General features: G+C 30.8%; 1 protein-coding gene across 2 annotated transcripts in view; it reads right to left on the bottom strand.

The window, feature by feature from the left end:
- Positions 1-3,655: 3,655 nt before the first annotated feature.
- LOC145284802 (homeobox protein LOX2-like) overlaps positions 3,656-26,094 on the bottom strand; it is a 360,664-nt gene continuing 338,225 nt past the window's right edge. For both annotated transcript variants that reach the window (XM_080133768.1, XM_080133767.1), the window contains one exon: positions 3,656-6,235. In XM_080133768.1, coding sequence (XP_079989894.1) covers positions 5,958-6,235 — 278 coding nt within the window. In that variant the 3' untranslated portion in view covers positions 3,656-5,957. The remainder of the gene's footprint in view (positions 6,236-26,094) is intronic.

The raw sequence follows: 26,094 nt of genomic DNA on the forward strand, positions 1-26,094 counted from the left end.
TATGGTATTTAGTATAATATAGCATTTTTGACAATGTAATTGACTTTTGCATTTATAAAATGAAACGAAATTATATATCGAAATTCAATTTAATGAATAGTTCCGATTATGTTTGTCCCGATACGAATGCAGTTACCAGGAACTCTAAAAAACATGTATTTGTATAATAAAAATGCTATTTAACCTTTTTGCACTATTAGAGTTTTTTTTGAAAAAATATTTGTTTGCAACAGAAATATAATCCTGTTAACAGTACTGCAAGCTCTACGTAGTTAAGTGTGGAGAAACAGAATATCTGGCGCAGGTCTCTGTGAAAATTCTTATGCCCAGGAGAGTCATGTTTTAAAGACATGTTCAGCAAAATTGGTGTTTGTATGGCCGATACACTCTGCATTCTCAAAAGTAATCCCGGCAGAATGCAAACGGTTCTGTATCGAATACAGACTAAATGATTTGAAGTGGAAAAACAATTCACTTCATACAGTTAATACATCATTCCAAAAAACTAAATATTTAATTTGTAAATGCAAATAACTCTATAAGATATGATAGTTTTAATCTTCTGTCAATAATCTATACGAATATTATGGTTGCTACCGAATTGCTATTTTATTAGAGCAGCATATATCTTACTTGCGCTAACATATATATACACAGTTGTATATATATATATATATATATATATATATATATATATATATATATATATATATATATATACATACATATATGTTTATATATAGGTATATATATATATAGTAATATATAGTTATATATGTATACGTATCGTTATATATATATAATAATATGTATGTATGTACTAATACACACCCGTGTAACCTATTGTTACACCACGTATATAATTAAATCAATATGCTCACATGTATGCGTAATAATGAATATTATCTAGCATGTTTTAACTCTTTCTCAACAGACTTCCAATGAGCGGCATGTTTGTGTGAGATCTACATATTCTAAATGATAAACTACAACAATTAACACCGAGATATTTGGATACGTGTTTAAAACATATGCGTCGAATTATCTTTTGTTCGTTCCAACACAATATCACTCTTGAGTTTCACAGAAGTAAAAAATAGGCCCACAGATGTAACTTGAGCAATGATATATGATTTGTCGTGCTCTGTGAAAGTCACATACATTAAATAAGGTTAAATGTTTCGCATTCATTTTCAAATCAATAGTTGTTAGATAAGTTGAATTTATTTTAATATTCTCGTTATTAGGGTAAGTAAAATTGCACAAAGGGTCTAGTGATTGTAAAAATATAAGTTTGTAGAATTATCTTCAATTCCGTTCATAGAACAGTTTTACTTTGACGATTTAGTTCGACTGTATATATATATATATATATATATATATACATATATTTACATATATATATATATATATATATATATATATATATATATACATACAATTTTACAAACATATTATTTACTTGCAGATTCTTGGCCGGGAAAATATGTTCCGATCAAAAGGTATTAGAAAAAGAAAGAAAATAAGTTGGTGTGTATATACTTTAGAAAACGTGTCTAAGATTAAGAAATTTGTAGATTTTAAGACAAATAAATGATTGGTTTTCACTATATGACAATTTATTAAAAATATTCTAATAATTATTCGTCAAACTTGTACAATAAAACTCTTCCCCTTTCATATGTATATATATATATGTGCATATATATTATATAGATGTAATATATATATAGATGTAATATATACATATATATTATATATATTATATATATGCTATATAATATATATTGATATATGCGTGTATATATATTATATATGTGTATGAATATAAATATACATATACACATATGTATATATATGGATATATATATATACACACACATATATATATATATATATAGATAGATATAGATATACATATATAAATACGTAACAATTTTAACTATTTACTAGGATTCAAAGTTATACATATCTTAAAGTCAGTTATTAAAACACACCTATATTTAGGTGCATATTAGACATTTTAAATAAATATGCCAACTTAAGTTAACCAGCAATGTGAATTCTTCTATATGCTTCATGTCTAACATAAAATAGGCATGCTAATGTCTTCTTAATAAAAAAAAACGAAGTTGCATTCTATTAGGAATAGACAAAGAAATATTAATGATTAGCATAAAATGTAGTAAATATTTTACGTAACGAAACAGCTCTGTAAAATTTACCGAAGTGTCGATGAGGTTGGAAAAGCTGATTAATAAGGAAACAAAAACCTTGAATCCTTAAATATTGCTATGTTTTAATCAATTTTATATGTTGTTCTACTTTACATGACCAGAACTTTTTTACAAAAGGAATTGTATACAGAAAGTTCAGTATAATCGCAAAAGCATATATATATATATATATATATATATATATATATATATATATATATATATATATATATATATATATACATATATATATATGTATATATACATATACATGTATATATATATATATACATATATATATATATATATACATGTATATATATATAAATTAGTTTGGTGCAAAAATAATGTCGGTTTTTGGCGTATCTATATTTCTGATAGAAAACGCATAGTTTTTGCCCTAACTTTATATATATATATATATATATGTATATATATATATATATGTATATATATATATATATATATCTGTATATATATATATATAGAGAGAGAGAGAGATGTATATATATATATGTATAAATATATATGTATATATATATATATATATATATATATATATATATATATATATAGGATAAAAGGAAATAATAAAAGATCTGAAACTTTTGACAATCCAGGCAAACATCCTAATCCATAATATTCCAAGAATACCCTTTTTATGATAGTTATCGCTAAGAAGTATTTCTTAGCTTTTTGTATTTAAGGGAATTATTGCATATATGAAATTTACAATTAATGACCCTTACCTGAAAGTATGTTTACACTTAGTGATATTTTACTTATGGTATTTTAGATTGCATGATCTCACTGAAACAATTTACCATTGTCTACACGTTTACGTTAAGTTAAAAGAAAGGACGATTATATGAAAATCATAAATAACAACAAGTTTATTTGTATATATTTATCTGTCTTTTTATCTGAGCGTATGCGTCAGTATATGTGTGTGCATTGCCCATCTTATGTGAATGCGTATATTCTACAAATAATGGAAAAAAAGATTGATGATCGTTCGCCTTATTGTTCGCAATGAAAGTATTCTAATAATATAATATATGTATAATTATTTGCATTTTTCTTTTACAATCAATAAATTTTAGATTAATCTGTTTTCTCTTATGTTAAATATTGTTGTGTTTACTGTTTATTTGTGTGTGCTGTTCTCCTTGTTAATGATAGTATTCCTCTTGTTAGTGTTACCTCTTAATGGTTTACTTCCCTCCCTCCGCCCAAACCAACAACTCCTAATTTTTCTCCTTAGTAATTGCATACCAGAAAACCGTCAGAAGGAAATTAAAAAAAAATCTTATTTTTCTAAACCCCTGTTCAACTCAATGTAATATTCTTAATTATAATGTTTTGTCTTTTGTTTGTATGAAGCAATCATTTGTGATTAAATTATTTTACTTAAAAAAAAACAATGACAAAAAATAAAGAAAAATTAAATCATATTTATGATGTGTGTCGTGTTGAAATGATTGCGTTTGAGTTTTCACATTTTTTTGTTGTCAATTTCATTTTTGTGTTTGTTTATATTCACACCTGGTTTTCTCTGTGTCTTTAATAAAAAAGTCGATTCGTTCGAGAAGTGTGAGTGTTTTTGCCATTAATTACATTTACCCTTTATATCGGAATTATCACCACCATCATCGTCAACATAATCCATCATCATCCCCATCCTCAAGTAATTTTAATAAATGTATGAATGTGGTTTCCCACCTTTATATATGAATTAGTGTATCATTTAATGTGTTAGACTAAGAATATATTTATATTTAAATGGGGTTGCTTGTTAATAAATTTATATCTTTATAGACGTGTATGTTCATGTTTTTGCTGTTTTAATTTCTTATATATGTTTGTTACAAAATGAAAACAAAAATTTGTTAATGCATAATTAACTTGTTTTTTTTTAAATTTGTTTGTTGTTCATTTAATAATAAGTGCGCATGTGTGTATCTTTGGCAAGGAGAACAGGATAACATTAATACAACTATTGAAAATTTAAATATTTATATCATAATTTAGTGTTTGCTATTATACAGTGCGTAATGATTTGCAATTTTTCTTACAAAAATAACACGATGAAAGTAAATATTAATGTTAATCTCATTGTTAGACAATCTTTGCACCGTTCCAGTTATCGTGTTCACATTATGTCGGAGTTTCTCTTCAACTGTGTGTATCAACCTCTATACAAACCGGACATTCTTAAGCCCATATAGGGTTAACACTTATAAGGGAGCAAGAAGCTAGAAATAATTACAATTAGCTCATATGTACATATACGCTGCATTTATTCAAGCCATGTGTTTGCTAACTTAAAGTTTTCACCTATGTCTAACGCATACTTAACACATGCGTATTACTCTAACACACAAATTTCTCCGGAAAGAGCAGAGACATAATATATTTCTCGAAATAGAGATAGCATATAAATGACAGTTTACATGCGCCAAAGTAAGCAATAGTAAACATCTTTATTTTCTCATTTTTCATAAACTCTATAAAAAATATCGACTTCTTTGTGTGTGATTATTAACTGTGCACTGATGGCCGTCTTGAATCATTGGTAGGTATGATAATCTCAGAGTTAATTATAATATAAAATGTTATGATTTTTAGATTTGCGAAATCATATAAATATTTATCGGATTACTTAAACGGTAATGATTTTTTAATAGTGTTATTTTAATTTATTCAAAGATTTATAACGCACAGTTCTTAATCACAATAAAATCCAAGTCTTTTTACTTCCTACACTCAAACTAAAATGGAGAATGTTCCACGTTCTTCAATATTTCTTATTTAACAGTGTATAATGGTTTTGGAAATAGCGTTTAGACAATTGTATACAATTGTTACCAGTGATCATCTATTAATAAACAATGCCACTGGGTATATTTGTAAATGTTAAACACTAATTTCACTAAATATTTTGAGGTGAAATATATGTAAAAATATGTAAACCATATTTAATATAAAATGTATTGAATATATTCGTAAAATAGAATTAGCATGTGTGAACACGATACATTTCGGATATAAAATATCTTTACAACATATTGTCTCAGTTAGGGTAGTTTCCATTTGCTTGAATGAAAACATGAGCAATTAAATCTGAGAAAACTCCCGATTCACCTCCGTGTTCTCCCGCAAAATTATCACACAATTTCTTAATTCTTTAATCTCTTATTATTGTTTTTTATCCTTTATCTTTTTTGAAGTTTGTAGATAGTTTGCTATGCGTTGTGTGTGTGTGTGTGTGTGTGTGTGTGTGTGTGTGTGTGTGTGTGTGTGTGTGTGTGTGTAAGAATGCGTGTTACTGTATGTGTATGTGCGTTGTTCTTAAATTTTGGTCAGGATGGATCAGGTTACTTCTGCGTCGAAACAGGTCTCAACTATTGCTGCCGCCATGACGGTCGAGACTTTTGTTTCTTTTATTTATGCTGACGAAACTTGCGCCAAGGAAGTTTCTTTGAAATACTTTCTTGTAATTATATTTTCCCAATATTTTTTTTTTTAATAAAAAGTCTTCATTGATGTTATTGAATTAATTATTTAGTTATTTTTTCACAAGTTTATTCAGGTCTCTGCCCTTCTTTTTTTAAATGATTATCAGCGTAACAACATCCAGTTGTTTTGTTCCACCTTACTTTTTTTCTCGTTTTTTTTGCGTAATATACATATATAATTTTCAATATCTTATTTTATTTAAAGGGAAAATATATGTGCTTATTAACTGGACGTTTCAGTAGTTTTCTGTGGTTTCACACCGTCTTGCAAACGCCCCTGTTCATTGAGTTCTTTGATGGCCTGCAATTCTTTCTTCTCTTTCATCCTTCGGTTCTGGAACCATATTTTTATTTGTCGTTCCGTCAAACAGAGCATATGCGAAAGCTCGATGCGTCGGCGCCGCGTTAGATACCGGTTAAACTTAAACTCTTTCTCTAATTCAAGAGTTTGGAATCTTGTATACGTCTGACGACCCCGTCTCCGCTGGTTGGAATTGGGACCTACAGAAAAATAAAAAGAAAGAAATAATTAAAGCAAGAGCAAGTTCAAATCAATATTACTCACACTGTAAACAAATAATTAAACGTTTGTGTAAGTTCATAGATTTTTTTAAAAAAGGTGAGATGATATGAGATGACACTACGACTATATATAGAATATATAAAATACAACACAATATTTCGTACTTATGTTTTCACTATCTCTTGTAAGTGAAGTTCGTGTGAATAGTTCAGATACTATAAAAGTTAGAAAAGTTATGTGCTATAAACCAAAATTATTCTTTTATTCTTTGTACTATATTTGCCAACAGAATATATGATTATAACAATGACTTGAAGAAGAAAATTATACTGGAATTTGGGGAGAGAGTTTTGAACTCGGGTTCCGAGGCACACCAATTATTTTAGACAATGCGCGTAAATTGCTAATCACTAGTTGATATAAACTTGCTGCTCACTTCAGCAAGATGGGACACAAGATCAGAAAGTGGGGATGTTAAGCTAATGCCCATTAACTGGGGAATTCTGACCTAGCAAACTGCCCAGGTAGCCACACAAAATATTTTTAAAAATATATTAATATATTTTAAAGTGAAAAAATATTGTAAGAACACCCCTCTTCGAAAGCCGGTTGGCAAAACCTGGGTGGTTGGACACCCCAAGAAATACCCAGGCGGGGTACCACGGCCCGACAGATGATTGTCCTACACCGGTTGGGATAATTATTAAGAGTAGATTCTTGACTGGTAATTTCTACCCATTGTTCAAGCAACCGAGCAGCAAAAAAAAAAAAAATCATCATTTAAGATAAAAATATAATCACTATTATATAAACTTATAAATGCATAATTAAATATTATCAACGAACTTGCATTATTTTAAGAAAAATGTGTGTGCGTTGTATTATATTTATTATATTTATATATATGTATATATCATATATATAAATTATATATATGTGCATATGTATATATATATATATATGTATCAACAAAATCAAAATAAAAAAAAATCAATTGAAATTATCGTTGTTGGCATCGGAAAATAAGTACAAAATTCTCCATACAGATACCTATATCCTAAAACTTTCTTTTCCTACCGATAGGGGTTAATCATTCAAAATCTCTCTCTCTCTCTCTCTCTCTCTCTCTCTCTCTCTCTTTCTCTCTCTTTATATATATATATATATATGTATTAAATTGAAATAAAACCATTAGAATCGACACGGTTTTGCCAAGGAGAAACACCTGCCTTTATGCTATAAGCATAGAAATCCGGCGTCCTTGAAGCGATAAATGCATTGAAGGCTAATTCCTCATCATCTTGGCTTTTGAAGCATTTTCCGCACAGAAAGGTGTCAAATGCTTGTAAAAATGATAATCGGTGAGCGACAGGTCCGGTGAATATGATGGAAAATGTAGAGTCTAAAGGCTCAATATGTTCAGGTTCTGAAGGTGCAAGTGAGCAACATGCGACCAAGCATTGACATGGAGAAAAATTGGTCTCTCCATATTGACGAATCTCGAGCACATTCGTTGGAGCTTCTGGTTCATTTCGTGAATTTGTCGTCAGTTGATTTCACCGTAATTGTTTCGCCCGGATTCAAGGAGCTGTGACTTGCTGCAGACCAGCAAACAGTAACCATAAGCGTTTTTGGTGCAATTTTGACTTCGGAAAGTGTTGTCGAGCTTCTCCGCTATCCAACCAAATTGCCTAATGTCGCTGGTTGTCGCAGAGGATCCACTTCTGATCACACCGCAAAATCCGCTCGAAGAATGGGAGTTTTTTGTTGCGCATCAGGAGTGTAGAAGACACCTCAAATCGATGAATTTTTTGATTAACGTTCAATTCATTCGGGACCCAATTATCAACATTTTTTACTTCCCTTTTTGCGTTAAATGGCGAACGCCTGTTCATTGGTCGAGCTCGAGTTCAACAACAACTCCCCGTGTTATTTTGCGAGGATCGGTTTCAATTAAGGCTTTCAATGAATCGTTATTAACTATATTCGGCCGGCTGCAACCATTTTCCTCTCCGAGGATTTCGTCACCATTGCGAAATTTCTTGAATCATTGTTGTGCCTCACGTTCCTTACTGTTTCCTGGGCCAAACGCATCATTGATATCATGAGCTGTTTAGGCAGTTTTTCAACCTAGTTTTTACTGGAACAAAAACAAAATCTGATTTGTATGCTGTTTATGTTGTCGGAAAGCCTGCAAAATAGGAATGAATAGACTGAGAACAGTAACAAATAACATAATTCGATACCACAAAAATTGCGCCTTAAAGTGATATATAACCTGGCTATATATAGCAATGAATTAACTCAGAAATCATATATAAATTTGAAATATTTGAAGAACCGATACTGTTTTTGAACCAACACAATTCACACACACCCACACACACCCACACACACATATATATATATATATATATATATATATATATATATATATATATATATATATATATATATATATATATATATATATTAGAAAGTACTAGTCTTTGGCTGGGTTCAAACACAGCCTACAGAAAATGGACTCTGATTCATGAAAGTATGACAGGTTATGAAAAGGAAGGGTTGTAAATTTGGGTTGAATTTGGGGGTATCAAAACCAAAGCAAAATATGATGAAAGTAATAGATAACCCCCCATAATTTATTATACCATACCTGTTCACATCGAAACACTTATCACAATATTCTGTGAATCTATATTAAAAAAAAAAACTTGTTAAACTTTGTGGCATATTTACATTATATGGAGGTCAGGTGCGAACGAACACCCCATAATTTTATTATACCATATTTCTTCAAACTGAAACATAATTATCAAAGTATACTTACGCAGATAGATATGAAAAGCCTTTAACAAAGTATGTGCCTTTTTTCCATTCTATTGAGGCCAGGCGCGAACGCAGACCCCACAATTTTATTATACCAACCCTTTTTAAGTTAAAACATACTCATCAAAGTAGTTTTATGTCTATCTATATCAAAAACAATTGTAAACGTTTTTTTTATTTTTTTTTATTTCCATACTTTGTGGACCAGACGCGAACGCAGACCCCCACAATTTTAATGAACCACTGTTCTGTCAGACCAAACATACCCATTCCTCTGTCTCGATATATCTTCTATGAGTTATGTAATCAGTTGTTTAAAATAGTCAACCATATAGGAGCCTATTCGTGACCACACACACACACACACACACACACACACACACACACACACTGTCATTCAGCTTTATATATATATATATATATATATATATATATATATATATATATATATATATATATATATATATATATACCTTTCTCGAGTTTTCCAATATTATTTCTTTTTTCAACTATTTTAAAGGATGATATGGATTGCTCGGCAATTAAAAGAAAGAATAGTGTATTATTTTACAAATATAAAGCAATGATTCTCCGTCAATTCAAAATCGTCCCTCTTTCACCGTTATATATATATATATATATATATATATATATATATATATATATATATATATATATATATATATAGTAAATGTGTTCCTGATTTAAAGCTCACTATATCTTCTTCTGCCAGAATTAATAAGAGAAAATTAAAAATTGCACTTTGAAAAATTTATGATTACTGATCTAACGCGTTGATGACCTAAATGTTTCATATCTAATGTTGCATACATTGACGGTGAGAGACTCAAGGAATGCAACCCCGTACACGGACGTGTGTCAGAAGCAAAGATGACTCATTGACTTCCGTGTACCACGTAGTTTAAATTGTACGTCTTCTTAGCTATTCAAGTTTTCGATTAATATATATTTTAGACTTAAATTCTGGTATAACTCTTGTAATATTATAAGCAAATATAAAAATGTATGACTAATGTCATATTGTTTGTAATTTAAACTCTAGAATTAGTGTATATTTGAAAAAAAATAACCATGGTTAATCTTCTGTATTAAAAGAATATATATTTGATTATACTTGTATAGAACATAAATACTCAACATTAACTGCTTCTGATTTAGAGGTGATGCCCTTGCAAATCCCTCTTCTCCTAAAAAAAATACGCAGAACTGGAAGTCAATGTGAATCATGCAACCGTGAATTAATGAGATATTAAGACACCGATGTATATTGAGATGATATGATCAATTAAATGCTGCAAATAGTGTATATATTTTCTTCCCCCCTCCGTTACCTTGCAAAATGCAAAAATACATCGCAATCTAATGATAGTGAATATATATAAAAATATTTGCGCTAAGCAATGGAGGACGTAGTGAGAATTTTTTTTTATAATCAAGATAACAGAATAATTAGACAACCAGATGACAATGTCTAGTAAAATTCTAATTCTCTAGATTTTTACTAGTTAGTGGTAATGTCTACTAGTACAAAATATTTGTCAGTGAAAGGAATTCTGGTCCTTGGCCAGGCAGTAGACGGACATTAATTCATATATAATGACAGCGAACAATCTATACTTTAAATTAGTACTATTATTAGATACTATCTCTCTTTCTAACGGGTACGCTTTTCAAGATGTAGGGATAATAATTTTTTATATGTTGTTTTACTAATTCAAATGTGACGATGGCATGCTCATATATACGAAGCAGTAAGTACACGTTTAGGAATAACCAGGCTTGGGAATGTGACAATTTATTAAAGGTTAACTGATTATTATGAGAATTTATTGACTGTAAACATATGAATAAACACAGACGACATAGCATTGCCGATATGAGAATATATAGCGAAAATAATGAAGACTTTTTGTGGAAATGCGACATCAGATACGCATTTATTACTTAAAGATATCCAAACATATCCTTATCACTAGATATGAAGTCAGGATTAAAATGCACTGATAGACAAACTGTTTGACTTAATTTTAATTTAATTATAATATAAATCCTCATTAGTAGATGACTATCTTATTTGAAACATTAAAAATGATGCATTCCCACACCCCACCCACATACGCACATCCACCCACACACACATACACACACAAACACACACACACACACACACACACACACACACACACACACACACACACACACACATATATATATATATATATATATATATATATCGTAAGTTACAAAAGTATTAAGCTTGCCGAATCCATGGGTGACTGAAACACGAAATATTCTATGTAGCTTAATTGCCATATATATTTTTATAACTTACTAACTAACTCTTGCTATGTAATGAGCACTTCTGAAGTAAATAGTTCAAGTTAACACATAAAATTATACATTCGTATATTAATTAATGTGATTGAATGAAGTAGTCATATATATATATATATATATATATATATATATATATATATATATAACATGACACATGCGTCCCTCTTTTTATACACTCTATTTTTCCTCTCCCCCACTCTCTCACTCTCTCTTACTCTCTCTCTCTCTCTCTCTCTCTCTCTCTCTCTCTCTATATATATATATATATATATATATATATATATATATATATATATATCGAACCATTATGGAGAGTGGGTTTTACTATAGAACTTCCGTGTTGGAACATATGTTTCAAGAGTTCTATAGTAACACCAAGTTTCCCCAATGGTTTACTACTACATGCGCAGCCGCCATTGCTCAGAGGGACCATACATACCGTAGATTCATCCGGCATAATCCGTACAGACGGACAAAATTATTTAGATGCTAGAAATAATTGCAAGAAAGAAATGGTAACAGCTAAGAGTAAATAAACTGAAACCACCAGGAAACGCATTGAAGCGCAACAAATAGGACCTCGTGATTTCTGGACAATCTACAACGTAAATAACGGGCAATCGAAAATACATCCACTATCTAACAATCACAGAGCTGGTTGCACAGCAACTGAGAAAGCTAACATGCTTGCCGGTCAGTTTGCCTTAAACTCTACCTTGGAAGCAAGCCATTCCCTCCCTGATTTTTCTCTGCGGACAGAAAACCACGTTAGATGATCTACAGATCATGCCTTCCCAAGTACTTGATATTATAAAAAAACTTAGACACCTCAAAAGCATGTGGACCTGACCTCATCCCAGCTGATCTATTTAAAAAAATGCTCCGCTGAGGTTGTTCCTGTTCTCTTTAAACTCTTTAATAAATTACCTTAAATAATCTTGCTTTCTTGGCTGCTTGAAAACTGGTTTTGTGATACCAGTTTTCAAAAACTCTGGTGAAATAACTGCCCCATTAAACTATCGCCGAATTAGCCTCCTTTCTTTTTTTCGCCAAAATATTGGAGGCCTTAATTAATCAAACTCTAGTCCACCAACTTACAGCTGCTAAACTTCTGTCAGACCACCAATATAGATTTAGGCAAGTCTGTTCTTCTGCAGATAGTCTAACTGTAATCTCTGAATGTTTTTTACTAAGCACTGGATTAGGCAGGGGAGGGGAGGGCACTAGCCCTAGATATATTGAAGGCTTTTGACAGAGTATGGTACGATGGTCTTCTCATGTAAATAAAACCCTATGGTATTACTGGACGAATTCTTAGCATAATTAGATCCTTCTTAAATGAGAGAAAAATCCAGGTCGTCCTCGATAAGCGTATGTCGAAAAAATTGTATATAAATGCGGGCGTACCTCAGGGATAGAACCTTGGACCTTCATTATTTCTGATATTCATAAATGACTTACTTGATAAAATTGTCTCTGAGATGGGTATATTTCGCGACGACCCCACACTCTATAACAGGCAGGTGGGGCAAACTAATAAGCACATATCTAAGGGAATGGCCGAAACCGTAGAGGAAGATCTTCCGTCTGTAATGTAATGGGGTCAAAAATTGATGCTAACGATCAAGGCTGCCAAGACAAAGCAAGTTTACTTTAATAATTACATAAAACCTTACCAACCACGAATAGCTATGGATAGAGAATATTTTACATGAGAGCACTTCATTCAAGCCCCTTGGCTTAACGTTCACAGAAAACATGAGTTGAGATCATTACTAAGGTTGCTGCAAAGTAGGTGGGCTTTCTCTATCGTGCTAGGAAGTTACTTACGCCTAAAAGTATCCTGTACTTCTACAAAGCCACCATTCCCCTATATATGGAGTACTGCTGTCATATTTAGGGTGGTACATGTGCTGCTTGTCCCTCACTCCTGACAGGGTCCAAAAGAGAGTCGCCAGCCAAATAGGTCCTGAATTGTCATATAAATGCAGTCCCTGTCCTAGCAACTAAATGATGCATCCTTCTACGTGTTTTACAAGTATTTAATGGTGGATGTTCTGACGAACTACAAGCCCTTGTATCCCCTTGACGAAAATACCTCCGACAAAGTCGTCAAGCAGCGATGGCAGCGATGTCCTATCCCTACACAGTTGAGATCACTAGATGTATGGAAGCCTTTTACTCTAATATTTTCTTACCTAGAGCGGCAGGACTTCGGGATTCTCTTTCGGTTTCCTGCTTCAACAAATGTACTGACATGCAGAATTTCAAGTGTAATGTGAACAGCCATCTTGCTGCTAAATTCCCTAAATAGTACCCCTGGAACTTAGGTCCATAGTAGACCCCTACATCAAAGTGGCAATATGCCTTGTTTGTGATGAAAATGTATATATATATATATATATATATATATATATATATATATATATATATATATATATATATATATATATAACTACTTCATTTACTCACAAAAATTTATACGAAAGTATAGATTTATGCGTAAACTTTAAGTATTTACTCCAAAGTGCTCAATGCGTAGGTAGAGCTAGTTAGCAATTTATAAATACATATTTTATAAATTACTCTCTCTCTATCTCTCTCTCTATATATATATATATGTATGTATATATATGTGTGTGTGTGTGTGTGTCGGTGTGTGTGTCGGTGTGTGTGTGTTTGTGTGTGTGTGTGTGTGTGTGTGTGTGTGTGTGTGTGTGTGTTAGGACAGTTCTTATCAAATATACTGAACGACTTTTTGAAGAAAAATCATGAGATTTGAAATATCGGTTACTCGGATATGAGTAAAATTTATAATAAAAATAATTTTTAATAAAGATAAGTTTTTGTTTTGAAGAAGGGTTCCTAAGAGGTCCATATTTATGGATTGTTTCTTTGTGTTCATCGGATTTTTTTGTTTGTTTGCCAACGGTTTCACAACTGCGCCTGCGCGGTCGTGGAACAGGGCAGCGTACTTATATTAAGAATAAGCAGATTTGTGATACACTTCTTAGAGATCGTGTCAAACAGGTCTAATTTTTATCTTACTTGACACATTGTCTTTCGATTTATATTTTTTTATATGCGTATTTTTTTTTGCACTGACAAGAAGTGAACTGTTTATAATGACCATAATACTTGCTTGCACATGTCTCAGTTTCTTTTCTTTTGACTTCATTTTTTTTAGGAAGAAACTAAACGGGAAACACTAGGTATCTATTTATATATCTAGAAAGTTAGAATGTGTGTGGGGACATTTCTCGACTTATACATTCAACAAATGTATCGTCTTGAAGTTTGGTATATAGTGCATTCAGATAAATGTAAAACATTTTAATGGGTTCTCATCTGAAACAAAAAGGCTGCTATGGAGCCAAAATTTAAAAAAAAAGTACGCAGCGGAAGTGATCGACTTTTTATGATTGTACATTTTTTCACATGACAGTTTATTTATGTTAAAAAAGAGAAGGCTTTTAAACGACGTGTAAAGTTGGAACAATTGATATCGTACTTGCCTCACTGCGTATAAGTTTTTATTTTGATCTCAACGAGAGGATTTTTTTCACTGACAAAAAGTGAACTGTTTAGAAATAAGTATAATACTCGCATTCACATGTCACAGTTTCGGTTTTTTTTTTTTTGCTTTTTTTAAATTAATTTAACGTTACATTCCATACCTACGGTATTTCTCTTAATAATACATAAGAATGCTAAATTAATGAAAATACGTTATTTATGCGTATTTGACGAGAGAGCAACGTCGGGAGGCCAGCTAGTATATCTATAAAAGTAAGAATGTGTTTGTGAAGACACATTCCAACTTATACACTCAAAGATTATTTTGTGTATAAACTTTAAATTGTGTATGTAGTACATTCAGGGACGTGCAAGACTTTTTAATCGTTTTTAATTCTAACAAAGAGCTGCTAAAGTGACAAAATTTAAAAGATGTTACATGTTTATCATGAGAATTTTATCTTTTTGCCAATTGTTTACGAATGCGCATGTGCGGCCATTAAACATGACTGTTACTTAATATTATGAAAAGAAAATTGTTGAAAACAGTTTTTACATATCGTTTAAAGCTGGTTTAATAGTTGCCTTAATTGATTCACTGTTTACAATTATGTTTTCGATCTAAGCTCGGGTAGCTTGTTTTTTAACTTACAAGAAGTTAACTATGAAGAAAAATAAAACATAATATCCGTCTGCATATTTCTCAGTTTCTTTCTGCTACATTTTTAAGGAATTTAACATTACGTTTAATATGTGCACTATTTATATTCATAATAAATGGGAAATCTCTATTAATTAAAATATACCATTGATGGATATTCTACGACGGATAACGATTTTCTGATGTTCAAGAACTATGTATTCGTCAATTGTGGATGAAGACAAATGGTAATAAAATGCCTAAGTAAAAACCTCACTGATCAAAAATATACCTCAGGATAACGAGGGATTTTGTGCAATCCCTGTTTTTTTTGTTATTTTTTTTTAATTTGGATGTTTTAAGAGGATAAAATGAGTATTTATCTTATGTATATGACGAACGAACGAAAATCCCACAGAAATTGTTATGCTCCCTTTAAACAGAGTAAGATGCATGAATACATGTAATCTAAGAAATATATCATCACATACGGTAGGGTCCATGAATAGATATATGGATGAGTATATATATATATATATATATATATATATATATATATATATATATATTCAGGTGACCCTGAACCATTCGACGAGATAGTTACAGAGACAGCGTCGAATAGTTCAGGATCGCCTGATTACATATCATTGACTGAAACAGATGGATGTGTGTAGCGACCAAATGTGACTGTTTACTTTCAAATTTGTAATAAAAAAATGTTGCTCTTGTTATCAAGCACTATCTAACCACCTCGTTTTGTTTGTTAGTTTGTTTATATATATATATATATATATATATATATATATATATATATATATATATATATATATATATGCTAGACTAACCGTAACCTGTAAGGTCAGTATATGTTATAGCAAGCTATGGAATAGTAAGTGTATGAATAATGCCAAAAATATGCGGCTTTCGCGCTCAACAAGGGCCACCACTGTTAATCTGATAATTACAGTTCTTATTGCACGGAACACTACTTATTAGCGAAAAAAAAGTTTAGATGCGATATTATTTTTCAGCCTCCCAGAAAACTTTTTAAATATCGTCATTTCAAAGGAACATGTTTACGTGGAAAGCAGATAAGTAGTAGCAAAACTTGTATTTTATATAAACTTTAAAAAAACTATATAAAGTATTGGTCTCCTGTACCTTAAAATTTGTCTGATCACACTTCCATTGAATGGATTGTAACCACAATAAGTAGAGCTCTAAACTTAAGCCATTATGGTACAAAACACTTACATGACCACTTTTCCGCGCGGTAAAAGGTCTTTTGTTTGCATAATCTTTAAAATGTTAATGAATATTTGCAAGTAATTGTAACGTATTTAAACTACCAATTAAGGAATCTAATTCAATAAAAAAGACTTTAAAATAATTTTAATTAAAAAAATAAATAAATGCATAAAAAGCAATGGCTATTAAATTTTGTTACAGTTAAAGTGAGAAACTCACTTTTAAAATTAAATGGATCTGAAAAAGGAGTTGCCAGTTTAATGAGTTTTATTTCTTCGTTTTCTCTTAATTAACCACTTAACTGTGTGATATCACTTTTATTACCTTTGCTAACAGTTGTTTATTGCACGATTTTTTGTTATTTTCCATCCATAAAATAGTTAGATAGTATTGATAGTTAAAGAATTTATTATATTAGCTCAATTTAAACGAGTAGATAATATGATCTGTGATATATATGTATATATATATATATAAAGATATATATATATATGCATATATATATGTATATATATGTATATACATATATATTGTCGTTTGTGTACAGAAAGTTGTAAAATGAGACATGTCATTGGTACCATCGGTTTCAAGCCCCATAATAAGGACCGTTTTAGATATCCATATAAAGTTCTCTTAAGCCAATACGCATCTCGTGTATATATATATATATATATATATATATATATATATATATATATATATATATATTCATATATATACGTACACACACGCGCACAGAAACACATACACACCTATATATATATGTATATATGTATGTATATATATATATATATATATATATATATATATATATATATATATATATATATATATATATATATATAACACGATAGTGTTTGAATATATGTTCTGGTCATTTACAACGGCTTCAACGCTTTACCGCTCACTCATTTTTCGACCAAATGTCAAGCAGTTGTTAGTTTATAGATAACCATCCAGCTTTATTGTGAGAAACAATCGATTACGTTAAGTAAAACAAAGTTACGATAAATTTTCTGGTGTTCAAAATCTTTTAAAAATTTTGAAGCCGTGAGCAGTATTTTTTATGACTTGTTTCTATTGCAACCACATCGCCTCAGCGACTACTGTTGCTATTAATTCACTGCTGCGCGAAAAGAGAAGTAACAAGTTATACATAGAGAGTGAAAGCATTAAAGTGAGTTAACTGGGGGATTTTTATTGAAAGCAGACATGTGTCGTACATTGTTATTACATATGTGTTTATGGGGACAAAAATATTACTGAAATCAAGGAAAGAACAAGGGAATTTGTTTGAAGCCTGGTAAAAATCATGGATTACCATAAAAGCATGTGAGCATGAAAAGTAATATAATTAAGCTACAACATGTAAAGTAAAGTACTAGTTGTTAAAACTGGAAAAGAAAATGACAAGATATTATAGTAAAGAATATAATAAATACATATAACTTAACAAATTATAGGATTAAGAACTTAATTTTCTAAATTAATATATGACATTATGTAATCAATGAATAATACTGCAATATTTTAGTTTCACGTTTTTAAACTCTCAATTATAGAAGATAAACAATACTTTAAAATAGTTTGAATCGTAAATGTATTTGTTTTGTTTTTGTTTGAATACAATTTCAACTTTAAACGAAGAACACAAATAAAATTGTTTAAAGAAAGTTCAGCGTTTATTTGCAGATTTTAAACGCGAAAAGATGATTGTCGATTTACATGGTTTTGTTTTCATTTATTTACGCATTGGTAAAATTATTTAAAGCCGTAACTGTAAAGCAGAGGAACGCTTTCCACGCTCAAGCAAAAAAAATTGAGTTATATATATATATATATCCATCCATCCATCCATCCATCCATCTATCTATCTATCTATCTATCTATATATATATATATATATATATATATATATATATATATATATATATATATACATATAATTTATATATACATATACACACATATATGTATATGTGTGTTAGTGTATAAGCGTAAAGCTAATATATCTCTACGTAGTTACTCATAGATGTCCGTACATACAGATTGCAATGTATTTGAGTGAACCCGTTTTCCTTTCAAAAAATAAAGAATGTAGCATGTAGTTACTCTAAAAGTGTTCATGAAACAACGCGTTTTGTATATATTCGTTTTCGGGTGTTTTAGTTTAGATTAATCAGAATAAGTTTATACTCCCGTCTGTCAGAATTTGCAGGTTTTATTCTGCTTTTTTAAATTCACTAATTAAATCTCTCTTTAACACTGCCTTATCGTATTTATCTCTAGAATTCATATAAATTTGTCCATGTGAATTCTCCAGGCGAACATATGACATAATTGAAAATTCATATATATATATATATATATATATATATATATATATATATATATATATATATATATATATATATATATATATATATATATATATATATATGTATATGTATATAATGCACGTTCTATTGATATATCCACACGCTAAAATATAATCAGATATATAGAATACAATGGATACATAATAAACCATTGACTTTATATCTGTACGTAGAAACAGATTTGACAAATATATCTTCATAAATGCATGGTATGACTGATGCAATGTTGAATATTCCTCTAGTGTCCTAGACAAGGCTGTCAAAAGGGGTCGCTAATCTAATAGATGCAATACTGTCCACAATACATCAGTCCCTACTATATCGCCCAAATGCTACGTCAACGTCATTGTCATAAGAATAATTTCGACAAAATTCCCGCGGCGTTGTCTTTTTAATGAAAATACAACCTCACCAAGACTGGGTTTTGCGAATTCACAAAACTTCACTGTATAGGTCACAAGAATCCGATGGGATTTCTCTTCTAAACGCCTAGTCGAGCTGCTTGGCCGAATGAAGTACCCCGCTGCTGCTGTTTCCTCAATGTAAATATGTGTAAAAAACATCTATGTGCACAACAATTCACTCAAAATGCCCTAATAAATTAGGCTTATAAATAAAAGTAAGACACCTTTTATCGGTGATTATGAAATATGAAAAAAAAACACAAACAAATAAAGCATGCATGGTCGCTCTGAGTGCACAGTGAACAAGGCATAAAAATGGCAAAGTTCAGCATCCCCCCCCCCATTTAGCCCCAAATGTCTCCAAGGGATATCACATCCTGGTGAAAATGAACAAACGGTGAATTTGTGATATGCATCACGAAAAAAAAAAAAACATCATTAGTCCTCACCCCAATTTATCCCCAAATGTCTCCAAGGCCTTAGCATATTTTAATTTAAGTTCAACATAATGCAAACCTGCTAAATTTACATACACAGAATATTTTGGGCAGATATGGTAAACTAGTCCCAAAAATGGAGTGTTTTATTAGCACACCCAAGAGTTTTCCGAATTATAGACAAACAAAATTATATAGACATATTATTTACAACTATAGACATATTATTTACAACATTTCAGATTTTTTTATAACAATCCAAGCCATCATTTTTTTAATAAGCACAAAAGTGTCAATTTTAGCTATTTTCATCTGCACGTCTAGGAAGACAACCGGCTTTTTCCCGGAAAATCCAGTCTTTGTGCGAAATTAAAAAAAAAAATCCAAAGCGTAGTTATTAAGAAAAGTGCGGACAGGCGAATGGAGGAACGGACAAGGGTGAATTTACATGTCAAACTTCCTAGATATTAAATACATATTATCATGATACTGTTTGTTAAGGTATTTTTTAAACAATGACATTGGCACAAGAAATCAGTGTAATAAAACTGCGCTAAAGTCAATGTTTATTGTGCACAATGAATATCGACCTGAATCAACGATAGGTGGTTCTGAAGGAGAGCATTACTTTTAAACTGCACTATACAAGCAAAACGAGACACCCACGGAGAGTGACAGGAGTGAGGCAGACACATTTATCATTTAGGTATGGAAAATGTTTACGCTGCTGTGTTTTAACGCGAGTTTGTTAGTTTCTATGTATATACCATGGTTTATATCTAAGCACGAATACACAGAGAAAACTATCCAACTGATTAAAAAAAACAAAAAAAAACTAATATACAATTGCACGTGTTAAAATTAAATCTTAGATCATTTTGAATCCAGGTGTCGATTTTAACATTTTTAGATATGAATATATTTTTATGAGACCGGATGTGAGATTTTTGTACAAAAGAGTCGCCACTTATCAAGGCACGGAGGTGATTGAGCATAAGTGTTAAAGAGAATACAATAGTCAATCGGACAATATCGTTATAATATTTAGTAGTGGAGATGAAATAAATTAAATTAATTAAGGGGGAAACTCAAAACGAACTTCGTAACATCGGACATTAATTCGACCATAATTTTGTCAGCTTGAAACTAGCGAAAAGGAATAGAGTCCTACAGATGTGCGTTTCTAAGAAATAAGCTTTGTTCATGGAATCCAGGTTTAGATGTTGGTACAGATAAAGACTGGGGGAAATTAGTAATAGTAGTTTAAGCTCGACGAGTTTTTTTCGTTAAAGTTTTGCGAAGGGGGACTATAGATTGGAGCTCAGACGAGCATTCGCCATGAAAATAATGATAAATCAAAGACAAGCTGGCAACGTCTCTTCTGTGAGAAAGCGGTTGCAGGGAAGAGAAAAGAGCAGCCCCTACTAGGCTACGAAGTCTATTTTGAACTCTGCCAAGACAGGATTAAGCATTCTAGCAGCCCCTTCCCAGATGTAGCAAGAGTACTCCATCATGAACATAATTGGCTCGTATACAGATAGAGCATTGCATAATGATATATCTACTGGAGCGTTAGAATCATTCCAAAATTGTCCACTGACCTTTCTAAAGATTTGATGCATGTGTTGCATTTAAGCTCAGGAGTAAAGGCCATATCCTAAGTTTGTCAAAACATGGAGCAAGACGAGAGGCAATCTATTTTAACCAATGCCAGACGGATATCAGAGCATTACTGATGTAAAAATAGAAGCTCGGTTTTAGACGCATTAAAATTTACCAGCATTATTGTATTGGTTAAATATATTTATACTATTCCTTATTGAAAAAAAAACGTATGGTTAAATGTATGAGCAGTACTTAAGTTTTGGCTAGCAAAATAAGAAAGGAATGCTACACGTCTCGTAAAAGTTAAGTTTTAAAACTCTCCAAACCAATACTTGCCAGAAAACTGTGGCGCAAAATTTAAAACGGTCAGTAAGAATGTGTTCTATATGCCACTCTTGTTGAATTGTAAAGTTTAATCATCATTACCCTTTTTATAATAAAGAAAATGATAAACATACTTCTACTCCATCATATATTCCGAAGGTAGAAAAACTGCCCTCGTGGTTTAAATTCAGTTTCCAGCCGTGATTGCGTAACCATCCTTGATTACGACCTCAAGATCGTCGAATTCGAAAAAAATGCAACTGATGACACCCAAAAGCTAAATTGTTCAAAGCTTTGTGAGCATAACATTCAAGATATGCATATTATTAAAATATAGTACTTTATTAAACTCCCAGATACATACTAAAATGCATATTTTCTTCAAGAGATGTTTGGGCTTTAGGAGATATTTGTCTGTAACTAATTCAAACCAGGTCACAAGCGGCTTCCGGGAAGTAGATCATCTATTTTCCTACTAATTGAGAGGGTTTGCTTTGTCGTTACTATTTCATATTATAGGGAATACATTCTTCATATGGAATACAAATAAGTTGATGTTAATAACTACTAATTTATAGACACCTTATTCTGATCTCAGTCTTGACCAGAAAGAAAAGGACCATATTCTGTTGACAGTGCTGAAAGACTAAGGTATAATGTCCAGCAATCTTCTTGTTGTTGAAAGCAAATGGAATGGTAGGAATGTACACAACCTACATATTTTACTAAATGCAAAACGCATGCACGTATGAAGACTTATCAAGATTGAACACGATAACCAAACCGATTGAGGAAGATGTGTATTATTACTACAAAAATCTCATTAAAATCATGACAAAGGCATAGATTTTGAATTTTTATTAATGTATAACCTAAAATCTTGTGTACAATATATATGTTTTTATATTTTATTTCTTTAATTCATTTCTTCATACTTTAACTTTTAAAATCACCTTCAGTTCTAATTGATTTCCATGTATTGCTTTTTACCTAGCTTATTGTTTCCATGTTGAATTTATCATGCTGTGGTTTATTATTTCGCATATAGTATAGTATTTTTAAAGAAATGGCAACATTGTGATAGTTTTAATGTTAGAGTAATTATGTTTCTACATCTGCCATACACGTTGGGCTGGGTTCCTATTAATTCTCTGTAGTTCAACTGCGGACAGAATATCTCGTAAACCAGCCATATTTTGTTCACAAGAACACTCCAGTAAGCGATGATAGTAATTGGCATGTTAGAAATTAGTGCCTTTGAACTTTTGTATTCAACAATTCATTAAACCAAAAATGTGTCAATTTATACTCTATAGTTTATTATGACCCTATATCAAATACATTTTACTCGATTGTACAATTGTAGTAAATAAATTTGCAATCGTATAATCTTACAACTGTAGTACGTAATTTTACACCTATTGTAAGTAATTTTAAAAATAATCTAAATAATTTTACAATTGCTTTATGTAATTTTACAACTGTAGTAAGTTATTTTACAACTGTAGTAAGTAATATTGAAACTATAGTAATTAAAATTTACAATTGTAGTAATTATTTTTACAATTGTTGTAATTAATTTTAAAATTGTGATACGTAATATTTGGATTATGGTAATAATATTTAAATTGTGAATTAAGTTTACAATTAAGTAAGTAATTTTACAATTGGTGTAAGCAGTTTTACAATTGTAGCAAGTCATTTTATGTTCGTGTTAAGTAAATTGTCAAAATGTTGAAGTAATTGTAAGATCATGATAAGAATTTGTAGGATTTTGGTCAGTAATTCTACAATTGTTGTAATATTAATAAGTCAGTGAATAATATTAAATTTTAACTAAGCTCTAAACCTCTATCTTATATGCATTTCGCTTGTCTCTGGGAGTTTACAACGGAATTCATCAAGATTAATATTTTTTTCTTGTTGGCTTTTAAAAGCTAGTTAATTCTATGCGGCTATAATTTGATGAACTGAGATTATTTTAATAATAATTGTTAGGGATTTGCTGAATTGACCAGGTGTCTGTTGATCAAATCTTTGTCGAATCATGTTTAAAGCTGAATGAAATGATATTGATGGGATCTTTTTTAATCCTCAGTATAGAAAATTGAGGCTGAATAGCCTGTGAACCAATCTGAAGAAAGAAGAAACAAACAGCTCTACATATTTGTGTAGTAGACAATTGTAAGGCAATATTAGAATCATTTAAGGTTTATGTATTTTTATTTCTTTATGGATTCTTATTTTTAATCTGAAATCTTGTTGGAGATATTCGCGATAAAAATTGTATTTTATTTAATGGTTTCTGACACTCCTTATGTGGAACTCAATAATGCAAGTGTTGATCGCAGAAGCAATTGAATTTAAAGGAATGTTTTTTTTCAGTTTACGGATTTTTTTTTAGGATTATGATTCATAATTATTTATATTTTGAATAATTTAGATCAAACGTATTTTTTATTATTCACGCAATAACGCCCATTTTTTGTTGTTGTTGTTGTTGTTTATATGTCTTTCCTTATTACTCGCTATTTTAGTTTTGATTTGATGCTGTATCTGATATCAAAGATCAGTTAACACACACACACACAACACAAACACACACACGCACACACACACACAACTCAATGCTATTTAACGATCCTTTCATTATCATCTAGGAAAATTGAAAACAGATCGGTGAATATTGGCTACGTGTGGATTAATCAACATACAAAATATAGAATATAACCCCGGCGCGAGTGAATGAATAAAGATATCCGTATTTTCACATTGGCGTATACAACCTTTGCCCATTATTGTTTACTGCCGGCTGCATGCGCGATATTTGCAAGATATATATCCGTATCGTAACGTTGCGGGATTAATGACGTTATTTCTTTCTCGTCCAACAGTTGTGTTATTTATAACGATATTAATATTTTTTAAACAAAAAATAATTTTCTCGAATGATTCACTAGTAAAAATAAAGTTCTATTTTCCCCAGCCATAAATGTATAACGAGAAATGCCAAGTATATCTGTATTTCTGAGGAAAATATAGACTTCTCTGATATCTATTTTCAACGGCCAATACAGAAAAAAACACAGAGAGAACATTAATTAATTAATAGAAACTGTTGTTTTTTTTGTGTGGTCACCCTGTACGCTCGGGATTGTTTTCCAGTAAAAATGTCGCGTTAATAGATATTTTACTAAAAACAATTCTAAAGTAAAAATAAAGATATACAAATAATTTAAGTGAATGCTAATCCACCGTAAAAACCCGTCCATTCAAATACAATTGCAGATGTCCGAATGTCAACGTCTGATAATTGATGCGTAGACAGGCAGAAGAGGACCCGAATTAATTTTATCTTATACGAAAAACTAATTAAGTGGATAAGTCATCAGCAGGTCGATGTTTGATATTTTCTATATCATCGCTTTTTCCCCCTTTCAACTATGGCATTTGCGAAATATATTTTATTTAATTTAGTTTTATCTGGACATGCATATTCTTTCCAAAAAAAATGGTCGGGTGGAAAAGTGGAAACTATATATATATATATATATATATATATATATATATATATTAATAATTATTACGTGCATAAAAGTAAGTCATCTATATACATGTATGCATAGATAACTTATTGTATGCACCTAATAATTATTAATAAAAAATATAAAAAAATGAATAAATAATAAAAAAGTAAAAAATGTTGGCGGAAAAAATGTAAACAAAGCGCAAATAACTCCTTTCTTACAATACTCTCTCTCTCTCTCTCTCTCTCTCTATATATATATATATATATATATATATATATATATATATATAGTAGCATGGGTACCCGGCATTGCCCGGGTCGACATAAAGTTCCGTTTTGGACACACCTACTATACGAAGGATATTAATAATTTTCATTTTGACCCACCCTCCCCACACACATACACAACAATTTAAAAAATAAGAGAACAGATAAAAATCGCCTAACCAAAGAAGTACGAGATACACTCTGGACCAGGTGAGATTCTAACAATAGTAAAACTCTTTTATTTAATGCCGTCCGAAATGGCTACCCTTAAAAATGCGAAGGGAATGCGGAATTTTATCGGA

The sequence above is a fragment of the Euprymna scolopes genome, chromosome 9 (genome assembly GCF_053919585.1).
Source record: "Euprymna scolopes isolate OS-2025 chromosome 9, ASM5391958v1, whole genome shotgun sequence".
NCBI lineage: Eukaryota > Metazoa > Mollusca > Cephalopoda > Sepiida > Sepiolidae > Euprymna > Euprymna scolopes.